The sequence below is a fragment of the Oncorhynchus tshawytscha genome, linkage group LG23, assembly GCF_018296145.1.
Source record: "Oncorhynchus tshawytscha isolate Ot180627B linkage group LG23, Otsh_v2.0, whole genome shotgun sequence".
In the NCBI taxonomy this organism is placed as follows: Eukaryota; Metazoa; Chordata; class Actinopteri; order Salmoniformes; family Salmonidae; genus Oncorhynchus; species Oncorhynchus tshawytscha.
In genome coordinates this window covers 12,983,438-13,008,842 of record NC_056451.1, presented here as the reverse complement: position 1 = coordinate 13,008,842, position 25,405 = coordinate 12,983,438, and the positions used below count along the sequence as shown (strand labels likewise).

The window sequence follows — 25,405 nt, the reverse complement described above, 5'->3', positions numbered from 1 at the left end:
TATAGAACTAACAGATTGTAACGCCAATACAAGTGTTGATGTAAGCAAGAGCACCGAAATGAATACCATTACTAGTTCACCATCCTTTCAACTTTAAAGATAGGATAGATAGGATAGATAGTTTTACACTTTAGACACTCAATATGATACTACATGCTATGTGCCCCACTCCACTGTGTGACACACTGGTACCTCTATCAGGAACACAGACTGATGTACTAACAGTGTAGGAACTGTACTGCATAGAAACATGTTTACCTAAATACCTCCACCTCTGATATGAGTGAAAGGTGTCACTCTTCACTTTCGCCCAGCACACACACACATATGCACGCACACACACACAGGAACACACACACACGCACTTATATGCACACACACACACATACACCATCACACACACTCCAAAGTGTCAGTAGCGGTATTGGCATGTGGCTATCAGCGCCTTGTGCTGGGCCTCTGTAATAATAAACTGCTAATTGAACGGCTGCTCTGAGCGGCCTGTTAGCAGGGAGCCTGGCTGCCGCTGAAAGATGCAGCACACAGCCAGCCCGCCAACGTGCTGAAAGAGGCTATTAGACCTCGCCTCTGTACCTGGGAGTGTTAATAGAAACGCTCTCTCTTTCACACTCACACTCATGCACGCACACTGGTTCTCAGGGAATACACTGGTAAACAGGCCTACTGTGAGTCACAGCAAACATGCATAGAATAACCTGTAGGATAGACACTTGCTTGACAAAACACAGTAGACCTATCTTGTAAACAAACTTGAATGTAATTCACAGAAAGTATATTTTGCGTTAAAAAATATAGCCGAAATGAACACAACTTTGACTGAAAAACTCTTTCATATCCAAGTCTGCGTGAAAATGTCTTGCATGCATCACCTGTGGAAGAACAGTAAAAATCCCCCTCCTCGTCCCCTAGCCTGCGCCCTAGATCTTACATCTAAGATCTACATCGCCCCTGGAGAACGGGCCCTTATGCGGCGGCATGAAGCCATGCAGAAAGCTCATCATCTTTTTATATGCGCACAGGCAGGAAAGATTAAAACATTAGGGTGTTGACAAGTGACAGAGAAACCTCCTCGAGTGTGTAAGCTGCTCTGAAGAAGCCACACTCCATGGGGTCTCAGCGATCAGCCAGGACTCTTCACCTTAATTAAACTAATTGGCTTTCCAGATTGCTTTCCCAATAGTCGATCAGGTACGTCTTTATGAGTAAGAGGCTTAGTGGAAATATTTCTGGGAATGAGAGAGAGAGAGAGGACACAGCCTGGGGAGAAGAGGGTAGGGTTGGATTAGGTGTTTGAGAGAGACAGAGGGAGACAGAGGGAGACAGAGACAGTGCAGTGTGTGCAAGTGTATGTGCGCAGGTTAAATCTTTGACTTATCCTGGAATCCATACTCTTTCGACACCACAATGTTGCAAAATAAAATTGATGAACATATGGATGTATGCTTCGATATCCAGCACCTGCTAGAAGCTATTGAATGTGCATATGTTCAACCCTCTCACAAAATATAGCTACCAACAAAGCCATACTCATTTTTGACAATGTCTCTATTTGACGGACAGATAGACAGAGTACTGGCTGATTGTGTCTCCATTAGCTAGCAGGGCCCAGCTGGGTCAGTGGGGAGAGAGGGGGATGCAGAGGGTAGGCAGGGGCCCCTTGGTACTGTGTAGAGTCTAAAAGAGAGCCTAGTGTATTGGGCTAATTACATTACAGTCCCTACTCAATGCCAGTTAAGTCTCTGTGTGTGTGTGTGTGTGTGTGTGTGTGTGTGTGTGTGTGTGTGTGTGTGTGTGTGTGTGTGTGTGTGTGTGTACCCACATAGTATAAATGATACATGTGTAACTACTATCTCCTATCTCAATGAGCTGGATGGATTCTATAGGTCTACAATTGCATCAAACAGAAGCGTCATCATCTGTTTATAACAGAGCTATGCTAGCACTGGGGGGCTCAGGGCCAGTGTTAATATGTAGAACATAAGTTATGTGCTTTTTCTCCTGGGCGCTCAAAAGCTAATCCTGTAGGCTGCCCTGCTCTGCTCCGCTTCATTTCACTCCACGCCCTGCCCAGGCCCGGCCCATCGGCGTAAGCCCATCATATGACTGCATGCTCTGCACATCGGCCTAATCATATGGAAGAGATGATCACAGGGCAGGAAATTGCAACGCAGGGCCAAAGGAAACAATCTTTCTGCACAGGCTTAAGCCAATCATGTCCCTTCTCTTTCTTTCCATGTTTCTTTCTCTCCTTCTCTCTCCAGGATTCAATCTATGTGGTTCTTGGTCTTCCCTATACATTTTGTTCTTCCCCATTTGAATGATCTTTCTGTCTGTTTGTTGATCAGACCTGGGGCTTCAACCTTTTTCTTTCCCAGGGACCCCCCTCCTAGGCAAACCGGCGACCCATCATGCGTTGGCAAAAAAAAAAAAAGTTTCATGTCTTGTCTTATCATCAGGTGAATGATAATGGCCAGGTGAAGAAATCAGCATTTTAAAATGATTTGGTATATTGTTTTTCATTAACTCCCCACATTATAATTGGAAGAAGAAATGTAAACGCAGACACAGCCTATTAGCTTTTGAAAGGTAACTCCAAAAACATTTTCACTAAGAGCAACTGTTTGCAAAAATGTGTTGGCCATGTGTTGGCAAAAAATGTATGTCTAAGTCAAAAAAGCCAGAGGCACTTGCTGCACTGGTAGCCTGTCTGCTGGTGGTTTTTCAACCGCGGACCCCCGGTTGAATACCCTTTATATAGACAAATATGGTTTATTGTATGTATATATGCTCCACTGTAAAATAATTACCAACCAAAAATGTACATGTCTCTCATGTCCTTTCCGTGATACCAGGAAAGAGGCAAACAGGAAAGACATCTCACATGTAATCCTCCCAGTTTAACAACCTTGTTTTGTAGACCGTCACATTTTTATTGACTTTTTATTGTATTTCACCTTTATTTAACCAGGTAGACCAGTTGAGAACAAGTTCTCATTTAACACTGTGACCTGGCCAAGATAAAGCAAAGCAGTGCGACAAAAACAACAACACAGAGTTACACATAAACAAGCGTACAGTCAATAACACAATAGAAAAATACATGTACAGTGTGTGCAAATGTATAAGAGTAGGGAGGTAAGGAAATAAATAGGCCATAGAGGTGAAATAATTACAATTTAGCATTAACACTGGAGTGATAGATGTGCAGATGATGATGTGCAAGTAGAGATACTGGGGTGCAAAAGAGCAAGAGGATAAATAACAATATGGGGATGAGGTAGTTGGGTGTGCTATTTACAGATTGGCTGTGTACAGGTACAGTGATTGATAAGCTGCTCTGACAGCTGATGCTTAAAGTTAGAGAGGGAGATAAGACTCCAGCTTTAGTGATTTTTGCAATTAGTTCCAGTCATTGGCAGCAGAGAACTAGAAGGAAAGGCGGCCAAAGGGAGTGTTGGCTTTGGGGAAGACCAGTGAAATATACCTGCTGGAGCGTGTGCTACGGGTGGGTGTTGCTATGGTGACCAGTGACCTGAGATAAGGCGGGGCTTTACCTAGCAAAGACTTATAGATGACCTGGAGCTAGTGGGTTTGGTGACGAATATGTAGTGAGGGCCAGCCAATGAGAGCATACAGGTCGCAGTGGTGGGTAGTAGATGGGGCTTTGGTGAAAAAACAGATGGCACTGTGTTAGACTACATCCAGTTTGCTGAGTAGTGTTGGAGGCTATTTTGTAAATGACATCACTGTAGTCAAGGATCGGTAGGATAGTCCATTTTACAAGGTTATGTTTGAGTGAAGGAGGAGTGAAGGAGGCTTTGTTGCGAAATAGGAAGCTGATTCTAGATTTTTGGGGGATTGGAGATGCTTAATGTGAGTCTGGAACGAGAGTTTACAGTCTAACCAGACACCTAGGTATTTGTAGTTGTCCAGATATTCTAAGTCAGAACCGTCTAGAGTAGTGATGCTAGTCGGGCAGGAGGGTGCGGGCAGCAATCGGTTGAAGAGCATGAACTTAGTTTTACTAGCATTTAAAAGCAGTTTGAGGCCACGGAAGGAGTGTTTGTATGGAATTGAAGCTCGTTTGGAGGTTTGTTAGCACAGTGTCCAAAGGGCCAGATGTATACAGAATGGTGTCGTCTGCGTAGAGGTGGATCAGAGAATCACCAGCAGCAAGAGTGACATCATTGATATTTTCAGAGAAAAGAGTTGGCCCGAGAATTGAACCATGTCGCACCCCCATAGAGACTGCCAGAATTCCAGACAACAGGCTCTCCAATGTGACACACTGAACTCATCTGAGAAGTAGTTGGTGAACCAGGTGAGGCAGTCATTTGAGAAGCCATGGCTATTGAGTCTGCCGATAAGAATGCGGTGATTGACAGAGTCAAAAGTTTTGGCCATGTCGATGAAGACGGCTGCACAGTACTGTCTTTTATCGATGGCGGTTATGATATCAATTAGGACCTTGAGCGTGGCTGAGGTACACCCATGACCAGCTCGGAAACCAGATTGCATAGTGGAGACGGTATGGTGGGATTCGAAATGGTCGGTGATCTGTTTGTTAAGTTGGATTTCGAAGATTTTAGAAAGGCAGGGCAGGATGGATGTAGGTCTGTAACAGTTTGGGTCAAGAGAGTCTCCCCATTTGAATAGGGAGATGACTGTGGCAGCTTTCCAATCTTTGGGGATCTCAGACGATACGAAAGAGAGGTTGAACAGGCTAGTAATAGGGGTTGCATCAATTTCGGCAGATCATTTCAGAAAGAGAGGGTCCAGATTGTCTAGCCCAGCTTATTTGTAGGGATCCATATTTTGCCGCTCTTTCAGAACATCAGCTGTCTGGATTTGGGTGAAGGAGAAGCGGGGGGCTTGGGAAAGTTGCTGCAGGGGATGCTGAGCTGTTGGCCGGGGTAGGGGAAGCCAGGTGGAAAGCATGGCCAGCCATAGAACAATGCTTATTGAAATGATCGATTATCATAGACTTATCGGTGGTGACTGTTTCCTAGCCTCAGTTGTAATGGGAAGCTGGGAGAAGATGCTCTTAGTCTCCATGGACTTTACAGTGTCCCAAAACTTTTGGAATTAGTGCTACAGGATGCAAATTTCTGTCTGGTTCCTGACTTCCCTGAAATGTTGCACATCGCAGGGGCTATTCGATGCTAATGCAGAACGCCACAGGATGTTTTTGTGCTGGTCAAGGGCTGTCAAGTCTGGGGTGAACCAAGGGCAATATCTGTTCTTAGTTCTACATTTTTTGAATGGGGCATGCTTATTTAAGATGGCGACGAAAGCACTTTTTAAGAGCAGCCAGGCATCCTCTACTGATGGGATGAGGTCAATATCCTTCCAGGATACCCGGGCCAGGTCGATTAGAAAGGCCTGCTCGCTGAAGTGTTTTAGAGAGCGTTTGACAGTGATGAGGAGTGGTCGTTTACGCACGCAGGCAATGAGGCAGTGATCGCTGAGATCCTGGTTGAAGACAGCAGAGCTGTGTTTAGAGGGCAAGTTGGTCAGGATGATATCTAAGAGGGTGTCCATGGTTTTGGATTTAGGGTTGTACCTGGTAGGTTCCTTGATAATTTGTGTGAGATTGAGGGCATCTATTTTAGATTGTAGGATGTCCCAGTTTAGGTCACCTAACAGTACGAACTTTGAAGATAGATGGGGGGTGATCAATTCACATATGGGCGGCTGAAGGGGGGTCTATAACAAGCGGCAACAGTGAGAGACTTGTTTCTGGAAAGGTGCATTTTTAAAAGTAGATGCTCTAATTTGTTGGGCACAGACCTGGATAGTATGACAGAACTCTGCAGGCTATCTCTGCAGTAGATTCCACCCCCGCCTCTTTCGGCAGTTCTATCTTGTCGTAAAATGTTATAGTTGTAGATGGAGTAACATAGAACTTCACAATGACATAGGTCTTCACAATGACTGTCTCATAGACCTCCCATGTGGCCTCACTTCCTTCATGAGAGCACAGTGACCTAAATGTTCTTCAGGGCTAAAGGCTGATACCTCTTCTTTTAGGCTGATATACAGTATGTCCTTTATTATCACTCTGTTATCTCTCCATCAGCAACCATGCAGGTAAGGCAGGCTAGTGCTTTGTCCCAGGAAAAGAGGAAAATGAAACATGGAGGTTGAGGCTTGCCGGTAATCTGCCAGGGGTATTACCAGGATTAAGACGAGGGCAAGGGCCCCGTAGTCAGCCTGAACAGGTGTGCCTGTTTCCATGCCACAAGCTTCCATGACAACCACAGGACCTGCTGAGCTCCTGTAACCGATTGGTATCAAACCTGGATTGTTTGCTTTCTGCACTCTAAAGTCAGGTTTTGTTCACATGCCGTAAGAGACAGAGATCAGGACTGGAACGTTGTAAAGGCTGGAATAGAAGGCAGTAGTTGAAGCTTTCAAAAGTGGCCAACAAAGTGGTCAATATCACAAAAGCCGAGCAATAAGGAATCACTTTTCTTCAGGGGATCATTGACAAACTCTGGACCTACGCACCGTCTCTCTGCCCTTCAAACCACCCATTCACCCCCCCCCTCTCTCTCTCCCCTTTGGGTGAGTGACAGAGTTCTGTGACGACAAACCCCCACGACACCCCTACCTCTACACACACACACACACATCACACACCCTTGCACTGATTTGACAGCCGCTCTCCCTCTCATTCAGATTGATGCTGTGTTGCGGCTCCAGGCCCCTGGAGAGGCCTAATTGAATTGGTTTCCAGAGAATACTAATGAGGCGTAATGTTGAGATAACTGATACCCAAAGAATAAGTGATCATTGACAGCATGTGTTTCTTGTCAGTAATAAACATGTCACGGAAACAGGGAGCCAGTTGAATTTCCTCTGAAATTCTGTCTCACCACACGCACAGCATGCAATACATTTTATGGTTTAGTACTGCAACTAGTGACTAAGTAAACAGGTTGCAAACTTTCACTGCTGAAATGACATGTGTAATCCTATAATATGTTGTGTATTATATTTAATAATTGGACTGTCAAGATGTCACTATAGAAACCTCTAAAAGCTAAAAAATGTTGAGATGCCACAGACTGACACACGCACACACTGCTTGTGATCTCAGATCTCTTCCCACTGTCCTGTGGTTACTTTGGCACCCATGGGCTGCCCTGGCCCAGATGCTTCCCTCAGTTCTCTGGCCGCTCCATATGGTAGATGTTTGTGTAGTGGAGACTTGGGAGAGCTTCAGTGCTCTGAAAGCTCAATACATAAACACTGGTCCCTGATTCACACTTCAGACTGCCGACTGTGTGCTTACCTACTGGACCAACCAAAATCAGCCCTGCTATCATTTAATCTAGGGAGCCGGACTGTTGTGGAGAAGGGAAATAGCAAAAAAGATGACATGGTAGCATGAAACTTCAAAATTCATCTGAGAATCTCATGAAAGACTCCAATGGGACAATTATTTGTAAAACCAAGATGGCCAACAATTCCGAGAAATGGAGGCCCAAACGCCCTTCCTCTTCCCAGCATACCATTTAGCCTCGGCATGGGGCGGCCGGGCCGTGGCGGCTGGCTTCAATTACCCCGGGGCAGTCAATAGGAGGTGTCATCAGCCACACTACACTGCACCGAGCTGTCCTGCCCGCACCAGCAAAACGCCTGCTCCCTGTCCGCCTCTACCCCCGCTCACCCTCCTTCCAGCCAGCCCAGGCCAGTGGGCGCTGCTGCAGCGCTTTGTTTGGTAAAAAAACAAATTCCCTCAGTGTGGCCGCAAGCTGAGCTAACAGCAGAACAGTTTTCAATGACTCGTCCCCTCACCCCAGTCCCCCCACCCCCAACCCACGCCCCTGTTTCTGACAGTCCTGATGGGCACTCTGCCCCTGTTATTGTATTTAGGCTCAGTCTGGCACCCATGAATCAGTCAGGGGCCCAAGAAATGCCACCCTGAGCTTGGCATTGGGATAGGGGAGGCGGGAGGAGGGATTGGGGTGCAATGTTGAAAGCTTGGCATGTAGGGGCCTTAGTTAGGGTATCATATAATATATACATGCGTCTGTGAAAGCGTGGCTTTGGCCAGGCAAGGGAGAGGACTGGGGCAGACTGGTGGTGTAAGAAACTGAGGTGCTCCAAGGAAAACTGTTCCAAGGTGGAGTAACAATAAGCATCCTGTCACTTGTATGTGGAGGTTAGTGATAGGGTGGTGGAATGGGTTCGGGACGTAATCTCTCATCTAAATATATCTATTAGCCTATGTGTATTCAATGTTATTGTGCTGATATTGTTATCCAGAGTTTATTCAGTTATTCCATGGGCCAATAAGGCTAAACCCTAAAAGGTGCATTTTATGCCATTGAGGTCCACATAGTCCATGTACTCTTGTTTCAACTTTTTGATATTGCTTGCTCTCTAGAGAGTTCTAAGAACCCTTTTTTCTAAGAATGTAGGACAACATTCTGAGGGTTGCTTCCATTGAAGGACATTAGAATACTCTGAGGCTCAGCACCCTGATAGCCTTTCAGCATCAGAACAACATTCCCTCATTCTGCACCTGTACCAGGCAGGCCTCTGTGTGGGCCGGTCGGGGTCCTCGCTCTTCTTCAGCCGTGTTTCCCAGAAAAAGCAGGAGACTCCTGGGTCCCAGGGCCAACACGATGGAGAACACCAGGGAAAATAAACAGAGTGCTTCCCTCCTGCCCCTCATCCTCTCGTCCCACTCACCCGCCACCCACCGCCCACGCCGAGAAAGAGCGCACCAAGCCGACGTGTTTGTTTGTGGAGATGGTGAGAAGCTGTCATGATGTCATCACCAGAAGGCAGCTTTTCCCTCTAGTGCTCTCTGTCCCTTTCCAAGCCAAACAGATGAGATCAGATCATCTTTCCTGATGTTCCTGTCTGTGTGACCAGCCACCCTTACTCCACTCCACTGCAGCTTTGGTAACCATGGCTCTGTCCTCGAGGGTTGCCGCGGCCGCTGTGTGGCTCTAAAGATACACAGTTAATCTGGTCACTTGGCATAAAGGTGGCATCTCTGGTATGACAGCAAATATAGTTCTGCACATTATTGGTCAGTTATTTTATCTGATAACCTTCAACCAAGAATATTTTGTATCTATAGGAAGGCATCTTGATCAGTCCAAGATTAATCTGAAGACGTATAATGAAATAAATACATTTAATGAACCATAATTGAACCATTGTGATCACTACATGAGATTTATTCAAATAAAAAAACTAGAATGAGCGATAACAAAAAGGTAACACAAAAGTAGCACAAATTACTTAATACTACATGTGTCCAATAAACTCTCATAAAGTAGTAGTGTATATAGTTTTGTAGTCAGCTACTTTTGTGAGATACAGAGGCCATTAGGAATACATTATCAGGTCAGACCGTACTGGTGTAGTAAATGGAATTACATTTTGGCTGGTTTAGTGGCAAACCTGACCGTTCTCAATTCATACCTGAAACTGTAGGGACACCTAGTGGTTAAAACCAAGACAAGTGTAAACCAGCAAGCATTGTCTGCTGGTGAAGGGATGCCATTACTGTAGTTTGTCAATTTCTGGAAAATGTAGCAGCATGAGTAATGCAAATGTACACCTATGCTTTACATTCATAATTTACAGGGAAATATCCTGGGGCCCTGTTCACAAACACAAACAGACCCCCACAGAGCCCCAGAGCAGCAACACAATTAGACTCAACAAAATCATGAGAAAACAAAAAGATAGTTTCTTGACACATTGGAAAGAATTACCAAAAAAAAACTGTGCAAACTAGAATGCTATTTGGCCCTAAACAGAGAGTACACAGCAGCAGAATACCTGACCACTGTGACTGACCCAAATTTAAGGAAAGCCTTGACTAGGTACAGACTCTGTGAGCATAGCCTTGCTATTGAGAAAGGCCACCGCAGGCAGACCTGGCTCTCAAGAGAAGACAGGATATGTGCACACTGCCCACAAAATGAGGTGGAAACTAAGCAGCACTTCCTAACCTCCTGCCAAATGTATGACCATAATAGAGATTACACAGATCTGAGGGAAATGACACAGATCCTCAAAGACTTTGGAAATGTTAACATATGTTTCCCATGCCAGTAAAGCCCTTAAATTGAATTGAAATTGACAGAGAGAGACAGACAGCGAGAGAGACAGAGACAGACAGGGGGGATTCTGCCGTGCCACTGTCGCATTAGGTTTATATTTACGTTAGAAAAACAACATTTTGAACTGAAGCGTTCTAGCTACCAACTGACACACATGTATGTGTGTTACCATGGCTACTAACGCATGCAGTCTGTATTAACTCCAGTTGGGGGCGAACATTTCAAAGATTTGTGCAGTGAACACATCATCACTCAGGTAGCTAGCAAAATGTGCGGATAGAGCGGTGGATAGAAGATACCCATCCAGTTGCTTCTACAAAACGTATTTCACAGCCGGAGATTTACGATTATGAAAACATGGTCGTAAAAACTAGAAAACAAAACGTGAAGGATCAACCGCCGCAGCCCAACGTCGACGATAGAGACAGGAGTCCGTTTGTATCGCCAGGCACCGGGAAAAGTAGACGAGCAGGAAAGGGCACCCCTTTCAACAGCTTGCTTCACAATAAGAATGGACTATTTCCTGGGTTTTCATTCATCAGAAGTAAGCTTGGCCTTACCCCGTCAGCTTTTGTGAAACTCGGAATCACTCTGGTTCTTGGTAAGTGTCACACAACACATATACAGTACTTAGCTAGCTACCAGTACTGTAACGATGTTGCTAACGTAGCTAGTTATCTTACGTTAGCTAGCGCTAGCTCAAACAGCATACGACGACAGCTAACGTTACTGAGGTTGCTAGGCTGTGCCACGGTCATTGGTGGCTAGCAAATGATGATAGCCAATTTAACGTTACTGTAGTTAGCTAACGGTAATTATATTATTAACTAGCTGGCTAACTAATATTAGAACAATGATTAAACCCCACAACTTTCTTAACGGTTCTCTTTTTTTCCTTCATAGCTGCTCTGGCTGGGTATTTACATTGGTAAGTTAAGTAACTAACGTTAACTTCAGTCTAACAACATTTCAGGTCATTGACATGCACTTCCAAGTCTTGAATGTTTCCTGTGTACATTGATTGTAGAAAACTAACGTTAGCTAGTTAGCTAGATATCCTAAAGCCTATTTGTTGTTTCTGTAGGTACCATCTCTCACGCCTCTTTGAAAATGACAGGCACTTCTCACATCTGTCAGGGCTGGAAAAGGAAATGGCATTTCGGACAGAAATGGTAAGTCTTGTGTTGTTGAAAGATGACAGAAGAAGAAACGAATGAAATAATGATGACCTATTCTATGTGTGTGATACTGTGCCTTGCAACATCTTAGAGCCTTGTTTCTGTAGCAGGCCATGAGCCAAAACCTGATAAGGGCTTTTGTGTGAGAATTTAATCAAATTGTTATATGATCCTGTTCTAGGGCTTATACTACTCCTACTTCAAGACCATCATTGAGGCCCCAACCTTTCTCAACGGCCTTTATCTGGTCATGAACGATCGGCTTACAGAGTACCCACTGGTTATAAACACACTGAAGAGGTTCAATCTCTATCCAGAGGTAACATTTGTGGAAATGGACATCCTTGGCATTTGATTGGACAACAGACTTTGTTGAGGGTCTTCATGCTGAAATCCTTTCTCCACTGCTCTCTAGGTGGTCCTGGCCAGCTGGTACAGAATCTACACAGATATAATGGAATTCTTTGGACTCCCCACCAAGATGTGTTGGTCCATCAATAGAGGAGAGGGTATGGCTGCAGTGGACGGCTGTGAAGGTACCAATGCTGTCTTGTTTGACCTGAACACACACACACAACTCTCTAGGCCGGATGCAATCAAACCAGCTCTATGGGAAATCATAAAGAAAATGAGCGTTATTCCTGTGCCACCCAGCTGCAGTGGTTCATCTGAAATATTAGTTGTAAAAACCTCATTATTGCTGCATATGAAATTGAAAGTTGGCATAACACCAGTGTTCCACTCTATAGAGAGAGAACTGCTTGAAGACACAAAGCCAATCTGTTTGATTTTAATTTCAACATGTATATATATTCCACTGCACTGGATCAATGTTATTTTTCTGAATTGTGGAATTCCAATTGTGTAAGTTAGACTGAATACCAGTTCATTTCAGGAAAATAGAGATCTGTGTCTCCCAAAGGAATGCCATGCAGTTGCTTAGCTTATGAATAATTGCAATCTGTGAGGCTATTTCTTGCTTTCGTTGCATTTTAATTGAGCTGCTGCACAAAGGGAAAGCTTTGTTTTTTTTAAATTTCACATAACACATTTCACATGTATCTGGGCCAACTTCAATGAAATCTATGCATAAGGGGAAGGTGTTTTGTAAGGGGGATGTTGTTCCCCTTTTCTACTTGTTCAACTGTTCTCTTAACTTGTCATTAGCACTTCATAGCATGTTATATGCGTAGTACTTCTCAGTGTTATATAGTCAAGACTGGAGCAAGTTACACTTATTTCTAATTAAAGGTGTGAATTATGTGAAAGCACACTCTATGTAGTTTGAAGGTGCTGCTGTACATGTAAGTGCCGCCTGCCTTTTGTTCCTGTTTCCACAAGCTGAGTGCGCAGCAAATTAGAGCAGACTCAGAATAGCCCTTTATCCTCAGCAGTTCTATGGTAGTGAAATGAAAGAAAGCCTCCCACTTCAGGAAAGCATTAAAAAGGCGACTCACTGAAGGCTTCAATGTTTCCATTAGCCTATGTCTTTCACTATGAGCGAGCCATGTCAGGTATCAATCAATATTACATCATGCTTTCAAGCATCTTATTTTGAGCCATTCCATCAGTCGACTTAACATTTTCTGAAAGTAAGTTCATTTGTTTGGTACAGTAATACAACAAGCAAACAATATTCTCACTTTCATTTCTGTCCAGGACTTCATGCCATGGCCATAGAATAGCATATAGTATTCGAATAGAATATCTGGTCATGAGAATCGGTGTTTTGAAGTTATGGTCTTTGGCTATTCGAGGTCCTTGCCATTGCCAGTCTCAATCCTAATAGTTTCTCTGTCTGTGTGTGTCAGGTATGGGTGACCCTGCATACTTCTACGTGACCTTTGTGTTCCTCCTCAATGGTCTGATGATGAGTCTGTTCTTCATCTACGGGACCTACCTCAGGTAACGTAACCTTTACCCGCCTTTGATTCTGCAACAGTTGGGCTCAGATTAAGACTTAAGTCATTTAGTCACTTTAATGTTCTAACAAAGACTGCTAAAATAAGAAGGGCTGAATTATCCCCCTCCCTTCCCCTCTCTAGTGGCAGTCGGCTTGGGGGTATGGTCACGGTGCTGTGTTTCTTCTTCAACCATGGAGAGGTGAGTGTGTACCGTACAGAACTGTGGAGGTAGACTGATGAGGGTGGAGATGGGGGATGGATACAATGCAGGCAGCCATCAAAAGGATCTCCGTCTCAGCCAGTATCAGACATGCTGAGTAGTTGCTCTATTGTAATATTCACACCAATCGATACTGACATTTCAATCATACTCTCCTCTCCCCAGTCGCCACCCACTTGTCTCCTTTACCTTCTCAGTCTGTGCTGGTTTCAACACAGAAGTGTGAATGTATCCAAATCATTATTATAGGAGCATTGGTGCAGTGTGGGTGTAGGATGAAGACTAAATGTACTGGATGAGATTACTGGATGCATTTTTATGTACAAATAGTTTTTCGCAGTTGTCATTGATTGAGTAGCGGTACAGAAAAAAATCCCCTTCTACGCAGCAATGTGTTGTCGCAAAATAAAGTAGGATTGTGTTTGTTTGTATGTGTGTGTTTTTGTGTCGCAGAGCACCCGGGTCATGTGGACTCCGCCCCTGAGGGAGAGCTTCTCCTATCCCTTCCTGGTCCTGCAGATGTTACTCCTCACCCACATCCTCCGGTAACACACCATCCCTATTTCCTTTCGCCTTACTTTCTCTCCTTCTCTTTTCAATACGCTCTGGCTGCCTCTTCATGTGCTAGTGATATGTAATGTAAAGCAGCCATTCTCAACTGGTGCTGGCTAGAGGTCGAACGACTGATTTTCAACACCGATACCGATTGTTGGAGGACCCAAAAAAAAGTCGCTACTGATTAGTCGGCCGATTTGTATATATTTTTGGAATAATGACAATTACAACAACACTGAATGAACACATTTAAATAATGCAAAAACAGTGTTTGATAATAAAGTAAAAGCGCAATATGTGCCATGTAAAAAAGCTAACATTTAAGTTCCTTGCTCAGAACATGAGAACATTTGAAAGCTGGTGGTTCAATATTCCCAGTTAACAAGTTTTAGGTTGTAGTTATTATAGGAATTATGGCGCGTCAACTATTTCTCTATACCATTTGTATTTCATATACCTTTTGACTATTGGATGTTCTAATAGGCACTGAAGTTTTGCCAGCCTAATCTCAGGAGTTGATAGGCTTGAAGTCATAAACAGCGCTGTGTATTAAGCATTGCTAAGAGCTGCTGGCAAACGCAGTAAAGTTTGAATGAATGCTTACGAGCCTGCTGCCATCTACCACCACTCAGTCAGACTGCTCTATCAAATATCAAATCATAGACTATAATATAATGAACACAGAAATACGAGCCTTTGGTCATTAATATGGTCAAATCCGGAAACTATAATTTCAAAATCAAAAAGTTTATTCTTTCAGTGAAATACGGAACCGTTCCGTATTTTATCGAACGGGTGGAAAATATATACCCTGACTCAGCGTGCAATGAACGCAAGATTGATTTTAAGAAAGGCATTGTTTATGGTTAGGTACATTTGTGCAACGATTGTGCTTTTTTTGTGAATGCACATTTGTTAAATCATCCCCCGTTTGGCGAAGTAGGCTGTGATTCGATGATAAATTAACGGGGATAGCATTGATTATATGCAAAGCAGGATAAGCTAGTTAACCTAGTAATATCATCGACCATGTGTAGTTAACTAGTGAATATTGATTAAAAAATTAAAAAAATTAAGATAAGTTTAATGCTAGCTAGCAACTTACTTTGGCTCCTTGCTACACTCGCGTAACAGGTGGTCAGCCTGCCACGCAGTTTCCTCATGGAATACAATGTAATCAGCCATAATCGAGGTCCAAAAATGCAGATTACCGATTGTTATGAAAACTTGAAATCGGCCCTAATTAATCGGCCGTGCTGATTAATCGGTCGACATCTAGTGCTGGCCGTCTCCAACAAATTTAGGTTGTAGAAGGTTTTTGATAGTTTGCGGCTGTCTGAGTAAATTGTATTTATTTTTGTATTAACAAATACTCCAGTCTGAACTTAAACCAGGTAGATAGTGGGTAGAAATGATAATGTACTTACATGTTTTTATAATTTAATCCCTGAACACCTTTTCTTAAATCACAATATTTCAATATAGAGCTATTAGCAGCACTATCTTGGTTGATTTTTGTGATCTCAAGCCAGTGAGGTGACTTTATTAACATTCTTCATCAAGAATATGAGCAAAGTGTAATTATTGACAATGAAAGAGGTGGCTGTGAATGTTGTTCCCTTGTCATATAATTGCTACATTAACTATCAATATACCATTCCTTTTTTTTTTTCAATATTGGATATTGGCGATTCTTTATCGCGATGCGAATATTGATTCGCGACTGAGACAACCTAGTTCAATTTGGATCCCGAGGCAAAACCATTGGAGAACCACTGATGTAGATTATAATGAGAGCTCTGCAATTGTTATGATCTCAATTCATTGTGGTCCAGATATCTGGACGGTTGTTGGTTTCCCTTCCCGCATTGATCACATTTTGTATTGAGTCAAAGTCTCTGCTATTCGACCCCTGTAACTTGTTCTCTAAAGGTGTCAGTGTGAGTGGAGGGCTTGGTGGCTGATACATTCTATTTAGCGGCAGCCTGAATGGGAGTGTTAGTGTAGGCCTGTGTCGATGGATGTCCTTACCTCTTGCCTCCTGCCCTTTTCCACATCTATCTCTCCAAAGGACACGCAACCCCAGCAAAAAGGCCATGTGGGCGTTGGCCATCTCCAATTTGTGCTTCATGCTGCCCTGGCAGTTTGCCCAGTTTGTGCTGCTTACCCAGGTAAGAGAAAAAGAGGGAGAGATAAATATAGAGAAGGGTGGAGGCTGTGAGAGGAGTGGAGAAGAGGAAGACAGAGTGAGGAAGAGATGGGGATAGAGTGAGGAAGAGATGGGGATAGAGTGAGGAAGAGATGGGGATAGAGTGAAGAAGGGAGGCTGTGAGAGATTGAGAGAAAGGGAGAAGAGTAAACTGGTAAAGGGACATTGTAAGAGATGGAGAAGAGGATAACAAAAAAAGAGCAACAGACAGTGAAACCGGAGGGAGGGTGTGAGACAGATGGAGAAAAAGACTGGAGGAAGTGGGGAGGCAGACAAAAGCATTGAAGGTTAGTCTCACACAAACAGGATCTGCTGGCATCTTTGCTTAGCAACAGCTTTGCTATCAGTCTGGCTAGATTATTATAGCAAGTGTCCCTCTGCTAGCTAATTAGAGCATTATATATGGGGATTTTACCACAAACTGTAATCTAAGTACTTATAACATCAATGTGTTGTGCTCGAAAATAAGCATGCACCCTTTATTGCAATCATTTCAAGGTTGTTGTATACACTACTTATTGCTTGTGTTTACACTTGACTACTTGTTTCAGGTGGCCTCGCTCTTTGCCTCGTACATCCTTGGATACATCAGCCCCACCAAAATGCAGTCCCTCCTAGTGACACACATGGTAAATGTCTTTTCTGGTTCCTAACTAACCTGTACTTGTGGGCGTGCATCGTAAAACAGGGCTGTGGGTTTGTGTGTGCGTTTTGGTCCGTAGCTACATTACTCCTCTTCATCACAGTTCCAGTTCTCCTAATCCTCTAAGCAACACAGGCTGTTAGTGTGGATAGCGTAAGGAGCTGGGGAGATAAGAGAAGAGGCCCTTTGTATTTAGATGCTGCTGGAAATTTGTGTCGTCGGAGGAGGAGGAGAGAAGAAAGGACATTTTTTATTTATTTATCTGTTATTTTACCAGGTAAGTTGACTGAGAAAACGTTCTCATTTGCAGCAACGACCTGGGGAATAGTTACAGGGGAGAGGAGGGGGATGAATGAGCCAATTGTAAACTGGGGATTATTAGGTGACCGTGATGGTTTGAGGGTCAGATTGGGAATTTAGCCAGGACACCGGGGTTAACACCCCTACTCTTACGATAAGTGCCATGGGATCTTTAATGAGGCGGCAGGGTAGCCTAGTGGTTAGAGCGTTGGACTAGTAACCCCGAGCTGACAAGGTACAAATCTGTCATTCTGCCCCTGAACAGGCAGTTAATCCACTGTTCCTAGGCTGTCATTGAAAATAAGAATTTGTTCTTAACTGACTTGCCTAGTTAAATAAAGGTACAATTTTAAAAAATGCCCTCAGAGTCAGGACACCTGTTTAATGTCCCATCCGAAAGACTGCACCCTACAGAGGGCAGTGTCCCCAATCACTGCCCTGGGGCATTGGGATATTTTTTTTTAGACCAGAGGAAAGAGTTCCTCCTACTGGCTGTCCAACACCACTTCAAGCAGCATCTGGTCTCCCATCCAGGAACTGACCAGGACCAATCCTGCTTAGCTTCAGAAGCAAGCCAGCAGTGGTATGCAGGGACATATGGCAGTGAATAATTTATCCGCCTGGCAAGAAGTGGCAGCGTGAAGAAAACTGGGACACACACAGGCTTGTGTCCTCGACGACTTACAGCATTTTTAAGCCCACTTTGTCTGTAACAAGTTTGGTGTGCGTGTCAATGTGCCATGACAACAGTAAAAAAAATACATATATACTTTCACACACAACTCTTTTGATAGTCCCAGTCGGTATTAGATTGAATGTTGCAGCCCTGCCCACCTGTGGGGGAAAACAACCTGTGGTTGCCTAGGTTACCCCATTGGCTCACAGCTGAAACGTAACCTTTTTCAAATGCAATTTCCTTGTTGTCAACCTGCTTTAGTCAATTACAAAACTACATTTAAAAAAGTACAACATGTCTAAAGATTACTTTTCAAAATTGCCTGCTCCCGAGCGTTCTCACTACTTAGAGAAACATATTGTTGCCTCATGGCTGTTTTCATGAGGGTGCTAACAGCCACGTGAGTGCTACCGACCAGAACATTAAGCTAGCCAAGACCAACAACACAAACAAACGGACTATAACGGATTATACAGCTACAAGTAGTAGCATTAAGTTTTCCGTTGGGGATAGTGGCGTTACAAACGGACTCTACTAAACAAGTTAAATGTCTTTGAATGTGATAATGTTTTCCACACACATACTGTAGCTAATGATGTAAAATGATTTAAATATTCCAGTGTATATAAGCCACATGCTTACTTGGACACTGGGTCGCCATATTTCCCACTGTCCTACACCGAATAGCCTGAAGCCATAGGGCTCTTCTCGCATGCTCTATTTCCCTATGTGGATGCATTGTGAACCGCTGGGATTTTTGACCTGGTTACATGTACATTGAACAACACAGCAGGTTTTCTGCATTTCTTTTTCTGTTTAACAAATCTATGACGAAGTTTACACTCTTACACCTTAGGTCAATGGGAAAGAATGTTTGTTTTCCACAATTTGTAGGCGTGGTCAAGGGGAATTCCTTATTATTATGTGAATATCAACTCGGACTATGTCACCAACCTTCTTTCCACCCCACTCCATCTCCAGATAACACTTGCCGTGTGCTTTGTTCTGATGTTTGGAAACTCCATGCTGCTGACATCATTCTACGCCTCCTCGCTGGTCTCCATTTGGGTGAGCTGGACTAGCACTCTCCTCGTGCTTTCAATGTGTAGAGGATGTCTTTTATGTTAAGCATGGTGTGATGTTGAAAATGGTATGGTGTTGAAATCAGTTCCTTCCTGGTTGCAGGGAATGATTGCTCTGCGGGATAAATTTGCAGGAGCCTTCAAACCTGGCCTCATCACATGGGTAAGAGGTGTGTGTGTGTGGACATGTTTACTATACTTGTGGGGACCAGAAGTCCCCACAAGTATAGTAAACAATCAAAAACTGGGGACATTTTGCCGGTCCCCACGAGGACAAAAATTATATTTCTAGAGGGGTTAGAATTAGTGTTAAGGTTAGGTTAGGGAAAATATGATTTTGAATGGGAATCAATTGTGTGTCCCCACAATGTTAGTAAAAGAAGACTGCGTCTGTCTGTCTCCTGGTTGACTTGTCTGTCTGCTCTCAGGTCATGCAGGGCCTGGTATGTGTTGTCTCCACGGTCATTCTCAAGTTCATGCTGTCAGCTGTATTTGGAGCCTCTGATGATGTAAGTCTTTGAAAATAGACCTGTGCATTTGAAACAAAATGCCTTACATTTTGGTGCATTTTCTGGCAGAATCACTGTGCATTTTGAAACAAGCCATCACTCAAAAGTATGATAGTAATTAAAGTAAACAGGAATATGCTAACTGTATTTGAAGTTGCATCTACATTTACAACAATTTCTCTCCCAGGCTCACATCAGTAGCTTAATAAAGTCCAAGTTTACCAGCTACAAGGACTTTGACACCATGATGTATACCTGTGCTGCTGAGTTTGACTTCATGGAAATTGAGGTATGAAAGACACTTGGCCGTATTTGGCATAGCAACATGGCACTAGTGTTAGAAGGCATCCTTTCATAGTATTTATTTTATTTTACATTTATTTAACTAGTAAAGTCCGTTAAGAACAAATTCTTATTTTCAATGACGGTCTAGGAACAGTGGGTTAACTGCCTTGTTCAGGGACAGAACAACATCTTTTTTTACCTTGTCAGCTCGGGGATTCAATCTTGAAACCTTTCGGTTACTAGTCCAACGCTCTAACCACTAGGCTACCTGCCGTCCCATTTGGCAGCTCATTTTGTAAAGGTCGTGTGTGGTGTGTCAGAAATAAATGTTTTTCTCCAGTCGATCTGACGTGTATAACATTGCTCTTCTCAGACCCCACTGCGCTACATCAAGACACTGCTGCTTCCCATCAACATGCTGGTGGTTGCTGTCATAGCAGGACGGGTAAAGACTTCATTTGTGTGCCATACACCAGGCACTCCACACAATCCACTGTTAGAGAACAAGGCAGGCATCCTTGAAATGTCATTTCTCCCGTTCTGCTTTTGACATGCCTGTTGAGCTCAATTTGTCATATTTGAGGCAGGCTTTGGAAATGGCAAGATAATTATGTTCCAAAAATATTCAAGAATCTCCTCGAGCGTGTCCAAATGTGTCAGTTTGATCTAATTGTGTGTCAAATGCAGAATTAATAAGACAAGTGCGGGCCTCCCAGGTCAAAGGCACTACAGTGCTTGAGGCGTCACTTCAGATCCGGGTTTGAACCCGGGCTATGTCGCAGCCGTCGGCAACCGGGAGTCCCATGAGGCGACGCACTATTGTCCTAGCGACATCCGGTTAGGGGAGGGTTTGGCCAGCCGGATGTCCTTGTCCCATCGCGCTCTAGCGACTCCTTGTTGCGGGCCGGATGTATGCACGCTGACATAGTCGCCAGTTGTACGGAATTTCCTCCAACACATTGGTGTGGCTGGCTTCTGGGTTATGCGAAGCAGTGCGGCTTGGCAGGGTTGTGTTTCGGAGGACACGTGGCTCTCGACCTTCACTTCTGCCGAGACTACAAGACTAACTACCAATTTAGATATCAAGAAATTGGGGAGATAAAGGGGTAATAAAAAATAACGTGCCATTTTGATTCTGCTTGACTTGCTTTGCTAGTGAAGAAATGGAGGGCTTCTAAATAGTGATACTGGTAGAAATGATAATGGTTAATTATTTGCTGTGAATATGCTCACTGTATATAATATACATATAATAGAAGGCGGAATCATCCTGGTCAACGTTATATTCCTTCTAAGGTTTGTCTTTCTTTTTTGTTTTGTGACACTGTTTGTCCCTTCTCCTACTCTGTACAGACCATCCAGGATGTTGTGAGGTTCCTGAGGGAAGGAGAGAAGTATTCTGTCAAACCTGAAGACGATGATGATGACGACGATGAACAGTGAGTATATTTCCCTCTGTCTTCTGTTGTAAAACTCACCCTCTTAACAGCACAAGTCAAGGCAAACTTCCATGTGCATTTTGCCCATTCATTCTTATAAAGACAACTTGACATTTTGACAACTCATAACTTTTTTTCCCACATTTTTCACAGCCCAGAAATGTTGGCAAAAGGAGAGGTAAGCAAGCATCCTGATTTCCCTGAATGTTACTGCTGTATACACCATGCCCGAGTCTCCTCACACCATATGATTCAAGCCTTCTTTTTTTTCCTTAAATGTGGTAATGTTCATCTGCTTCAGCTACAATAGTAATGATCGTCTAAGTGATTTTCATAACCTGCATACAGAGGTCATTTTTTCCTGCCAGTTAAATTGCTCGCTTTATCACCAGTTCTAGCTCTAACCATTTATTTCTCTCACTTCCTCCAACCATCACTCCCCCAATCTTGTTCTCTCCCTGTGCCCTTCAACCCTCATTCTCTACCTGGGCTCTTTCTCTCTCTCTCTCTATTTCTCTCTCTTTCTCTGTCATGGTGTCAGCTGGTGTACCATAGCCTACAGTTGATAGCGTTTGTAGTGCTGGCGATGCTCATCATGCGTCTCAAGCTCTTCCTCACGCCCCACATGTGCATCATGGCCTCCTTGATCTGCTCCAAACAGGTCAGTCCCCGACGCCACTCAACATGACACGACGCCACTCAACATGACACGACGCCACTCAACACGACACGACGCCACTCAACACGACACGACGCCACACGACACGACGCCACTCAACACGACACGACGCCACTCAACACGACACGACGCCACTCAACACGACACGACGCCACTCAACATGACACGACATGACGCCACTCAACATGACACGACATGACGCCACTCAACATGACACGACATGACGCCACTCAACATGACACGACGCCACTCAACATGACACGACGCCACTCAACATGACACGACATGACGCCACTCAACATGACACGACGCCCTCAACAACATGACACATGACACGCCACTCAACATGACACATGACGCCACTCAACATGACACGACACGCGCCACTCAACATGACACGACGCCACTCAACATGACACGACGCCACGACGCCACTCAACATGACACGACGCCACTCAACATGACACGACGCCACTCAACATGACACGACGCCACTCAACATGACACGACGCCACTCAACATGACACGACGCCACTCAACATGACACGACTCAACATGACAAGACACCACTCATCGCAACTCGGTGAGATTCAACACACCACAACACAATTAGCACTGACACCACACAGATACCGCAGAGTACATAACATACCAAAGATGGATCACAACACCACTACCACTAGAGACCTCCATCACAGACGCACTACAGACCAATGTTCTCATTGATGCTCATGTGTTGTCTGTCTGTGTGTCAGTTGTTTGGCTGGATAGGAGAGAAGTTCAAGCTCCACGTGATGGTGTTTGGCATCCTGTCCATCATGGCCATGCAGGGTGCGGCCAACCTGCAGGCCCAGTGGGGCATCATGGGAGAATTCAGCAACCTACCCCAGGAGCAGCTGCTGGACTGGATCAGAGACAACACACCGCCCAGTAAGTAACGTCTTCATCCTACCTCTGAAACCAGAGGCTCGAGATAAACAAATAATTCTAAATGGCATCCTTCATTATGGAATTGACTGATCTGACTAGGTTGGATTGGTGAAAGCAATTGGCTGGTAACCTCACTTTCAGGTATCCAGTCCCTTTCAGATCAGTGATCATGACCCATGCCTCTGTGGACTCTTCTCTTAGATGTACTGTTTTGTGTGTGTGTGTGTGGTGCAGACTCTGTGTTTGCTGGAGCCATGCCCACCATGGCCAGTGTGAAGCTGTCAGCCGGCCGGCCCATCGTCAACCACCCACATTACGAGGACGCTGGACTGAGGTGTGGACAGAACATTGATACTACTGTACTCGCTATGTGCTAGGCTAACACCAATTCAGCTTTGTCTAAACGTTGTGGTCTGTTCCACTCAGGGAGAGGACCAAGCTGGTGTATGCCATGTATAGCCGCAAGTCTGCCGAGGTGGTGAAGAGGAACCTGATGCAGATGGAGGTGGACTACTTTGTCCTGGAGGACTCGTGGTGCACCCGGCGCTCCAGGTAACCCTGGGTGGCCTTCCCGTCAGTAACCAACTGCTGTTTACACTGTCATATGTTTTTGTGACATTGTCAACAAGTCATTCCAGTCAGTAGAGGGCATTTTTCCAACTCACTCAGAAATGACTCTGAATTGAACTGAACCCAATTCTGCTGCCAAGTGACCATTTGAACAATCTGTTTCGCAGTCCGTTAATCACACAATGTTTTGGTTCAGTTTGTTTCTTTGCTGAAATATTTTCTCTTTCTCTGCCCCTTTCTCTTTCTCCCTTCCTGGCTTTCTCTGTGCTCTCCAGGCCTGGCTGCAGTATGCCTGAGATCTGGGATGTGGAGGACCCTCAGAACGCTGGAAAAGTACCCCTCTGTACGCTCATGTCCAGGGACTCCAGGCCCCACTTTGCCACCGTTTTTCACAACAACGTTTACAAAGTTTTAAAAGTTCCCAAAGCAAGTAAAGAGCTCAGATAACAGCAGGGTCGGCCTGTTTTTGGTGCTACCTTCTAGTATTTCCACCGACCTGGTGCGTGTTTTTATATAGTTCCCTTTCCTGTTGGTCTGTCTCCTTTGGAGGTACCACTGCCACAGCTGCGTTTTACGTCTCCCTTTTTGAGGCTCTGTTAGAGCAGTGGACTGACGTGATGGGCTAGATAAGAGTCCCCACTTGTGTTGTGTAAGCATTTCATTTAATTTTATGCGAGCTTATACTAAAAGTTGTTCTTAAAGATAGAAATGCATTTTATTTTTGTGTGTATTAGTACATTTTGGATGTCAGGCATATTTAGTTTTTGTACTTTTATGCCCTTTTTTGCATATTAAGAATTGTCATTATTTAGTGTAATTTTTTTTGATTCACTGATGTGTGTAATAATTTTGTTATTTGCCAAAGCAAAGTGTAGTTAGTATAACTACTAGTGTTACAGCTGCAAGTGTCAGCTTAATGTAGCACACCTGAAATGTCCTTTTTAAGAGAAGCGGAATATGATCATCTGCAAACAGATTTTTCCCAACAACCCATTGCAACTTGTAGCAGTGCATTATTTTAAGCATTAGCGTAATGACCTACCACCATATCAGTGGTTTAGGACCCTGTATTGACATACAGAAAACACTTTTAGGCATCTTTTTGGAGTTGTTAAAGTCATGCCAATTTAGCGTCATTGCTTTGTACTCCACCACAGGAAGTTACGTCATTAATTTGTAGCCTTTTTTTGCACCTCAGTGGCCTTTGCACATGTCACGAGCAACATAATTGTTATTCAACAATGTATTATGACAACAACAAAAAACATTTTGTTTAATGATTTGAGTTGTAATGCGCTTGCGGTTACTTCCCCATTTTATTTTGGGGATATAGCTGTGAAAGACTACGCCACTCTGGACTCCACTTTGCACTGGTGTGCTCTACTCACTTAAAACCACTTTCCCCTTTTGTTCATGCAGCTCTGAGTCATGACTGTGAAAGTCCCTTTGCCACTCTGAGGTCAAGGGTCAAACAGGAGAGTGCTCCAGAGCTCCACTTAACTGGAGTGTCGTTCTCATTATCCCTGTGACTCATTCTGCCTTTTTACCAGTGTGGCTTTGAAGTTACTTAAAACAACCCCAGTGTAATCATTCCAGTGTAAAAGCTACAGTATTGTTGGGTACAAATCATCTCACCAATACAGGTGAGGCATTTTAGCAATAAGCTGTTCGTTACTCAGACTTGAAGGTTTCTACATATTATACAACATTCATCAATTGTAATAGTTTCAAGCAGCGTTTTCAATTAAATGCAAGAAGTTTATATCAATATATTCTGCTATTTCTGTGACTGTTCATGAATAGCACAGCAAGTGTTTTATGCTAAGTTTATTTTTGGTTATGTCCTAGATATACAGTAAGGTACTGAAGTGATCTTGAAAGCAAAATGCCAGTTTTTAGTGGTGGAGCGGTGACCACACAATTTGAAATATTTTGACATCAACATTTCTTGTGACAGGCCTAGCTTTGTCTAATGCTTGTTGATTTCATCTGTATTTTGAAAATAAAATGTTTATCAGCATCTTTTCTTCTCTTGTTTTTGATTAACAGTGAAACCAATGCTAGTTTTTGCTGGTTGATCATTTGACAGAATTGGATATTAAATTCATGAA

General features: G+C 43.8%; 1 protein-coding gene across 1 annotated transcript; it reads left to right on the top strand.

Annotated features, from left to right (window-relative positions):
* Window positions 1-10,163: 10,163 nt before the first annotated feature.
* On the top strand, window positions 10,164-25,314 carry LOC112222929 (probable C-mannosyltransferase DPY19L1). The gene is made up of 22 exons (XM_024385795.2): window positions 10,164-10,716; window positions 11,019-11,043; window positions 11,200-11,287; window positions 11,475-11,612; window positions 11,709-11,829; window positions 13,105-13,198; window positions 13,339-13,396; window positions 13,871-13,962; window positions 16,044-16,143; window positions 16,733-16,810; window positions 18,782-18,868; window positions 18,986-19,045; window positions 19,311-19,391; window positions 19,579-19,680; window positions 20,050-20,121; window positions 21,030-21,115; window positions 21,269-21,293; window positions 21,657-21,776; window positions 22,550-22,724; window positions 22,959-23,058; window positions 23,151-23,276; window positions 23,570-25,314. The coding sequence occupies exons 1-22, from the start codon at window positions 10,473-10,475 to the stop codon at window positions 23,739-23,741; spliced, it is 2,244 nt and encodes a 747-aa protein (XP_024241563.2). The 5' UTR covers window positions 10,164-10,472; the 3' UTR covers window positions 23,742-25,314.
* The last annotated feature ends 91 nt before the right edge of the window (window positions 25,315-25,405 follow it).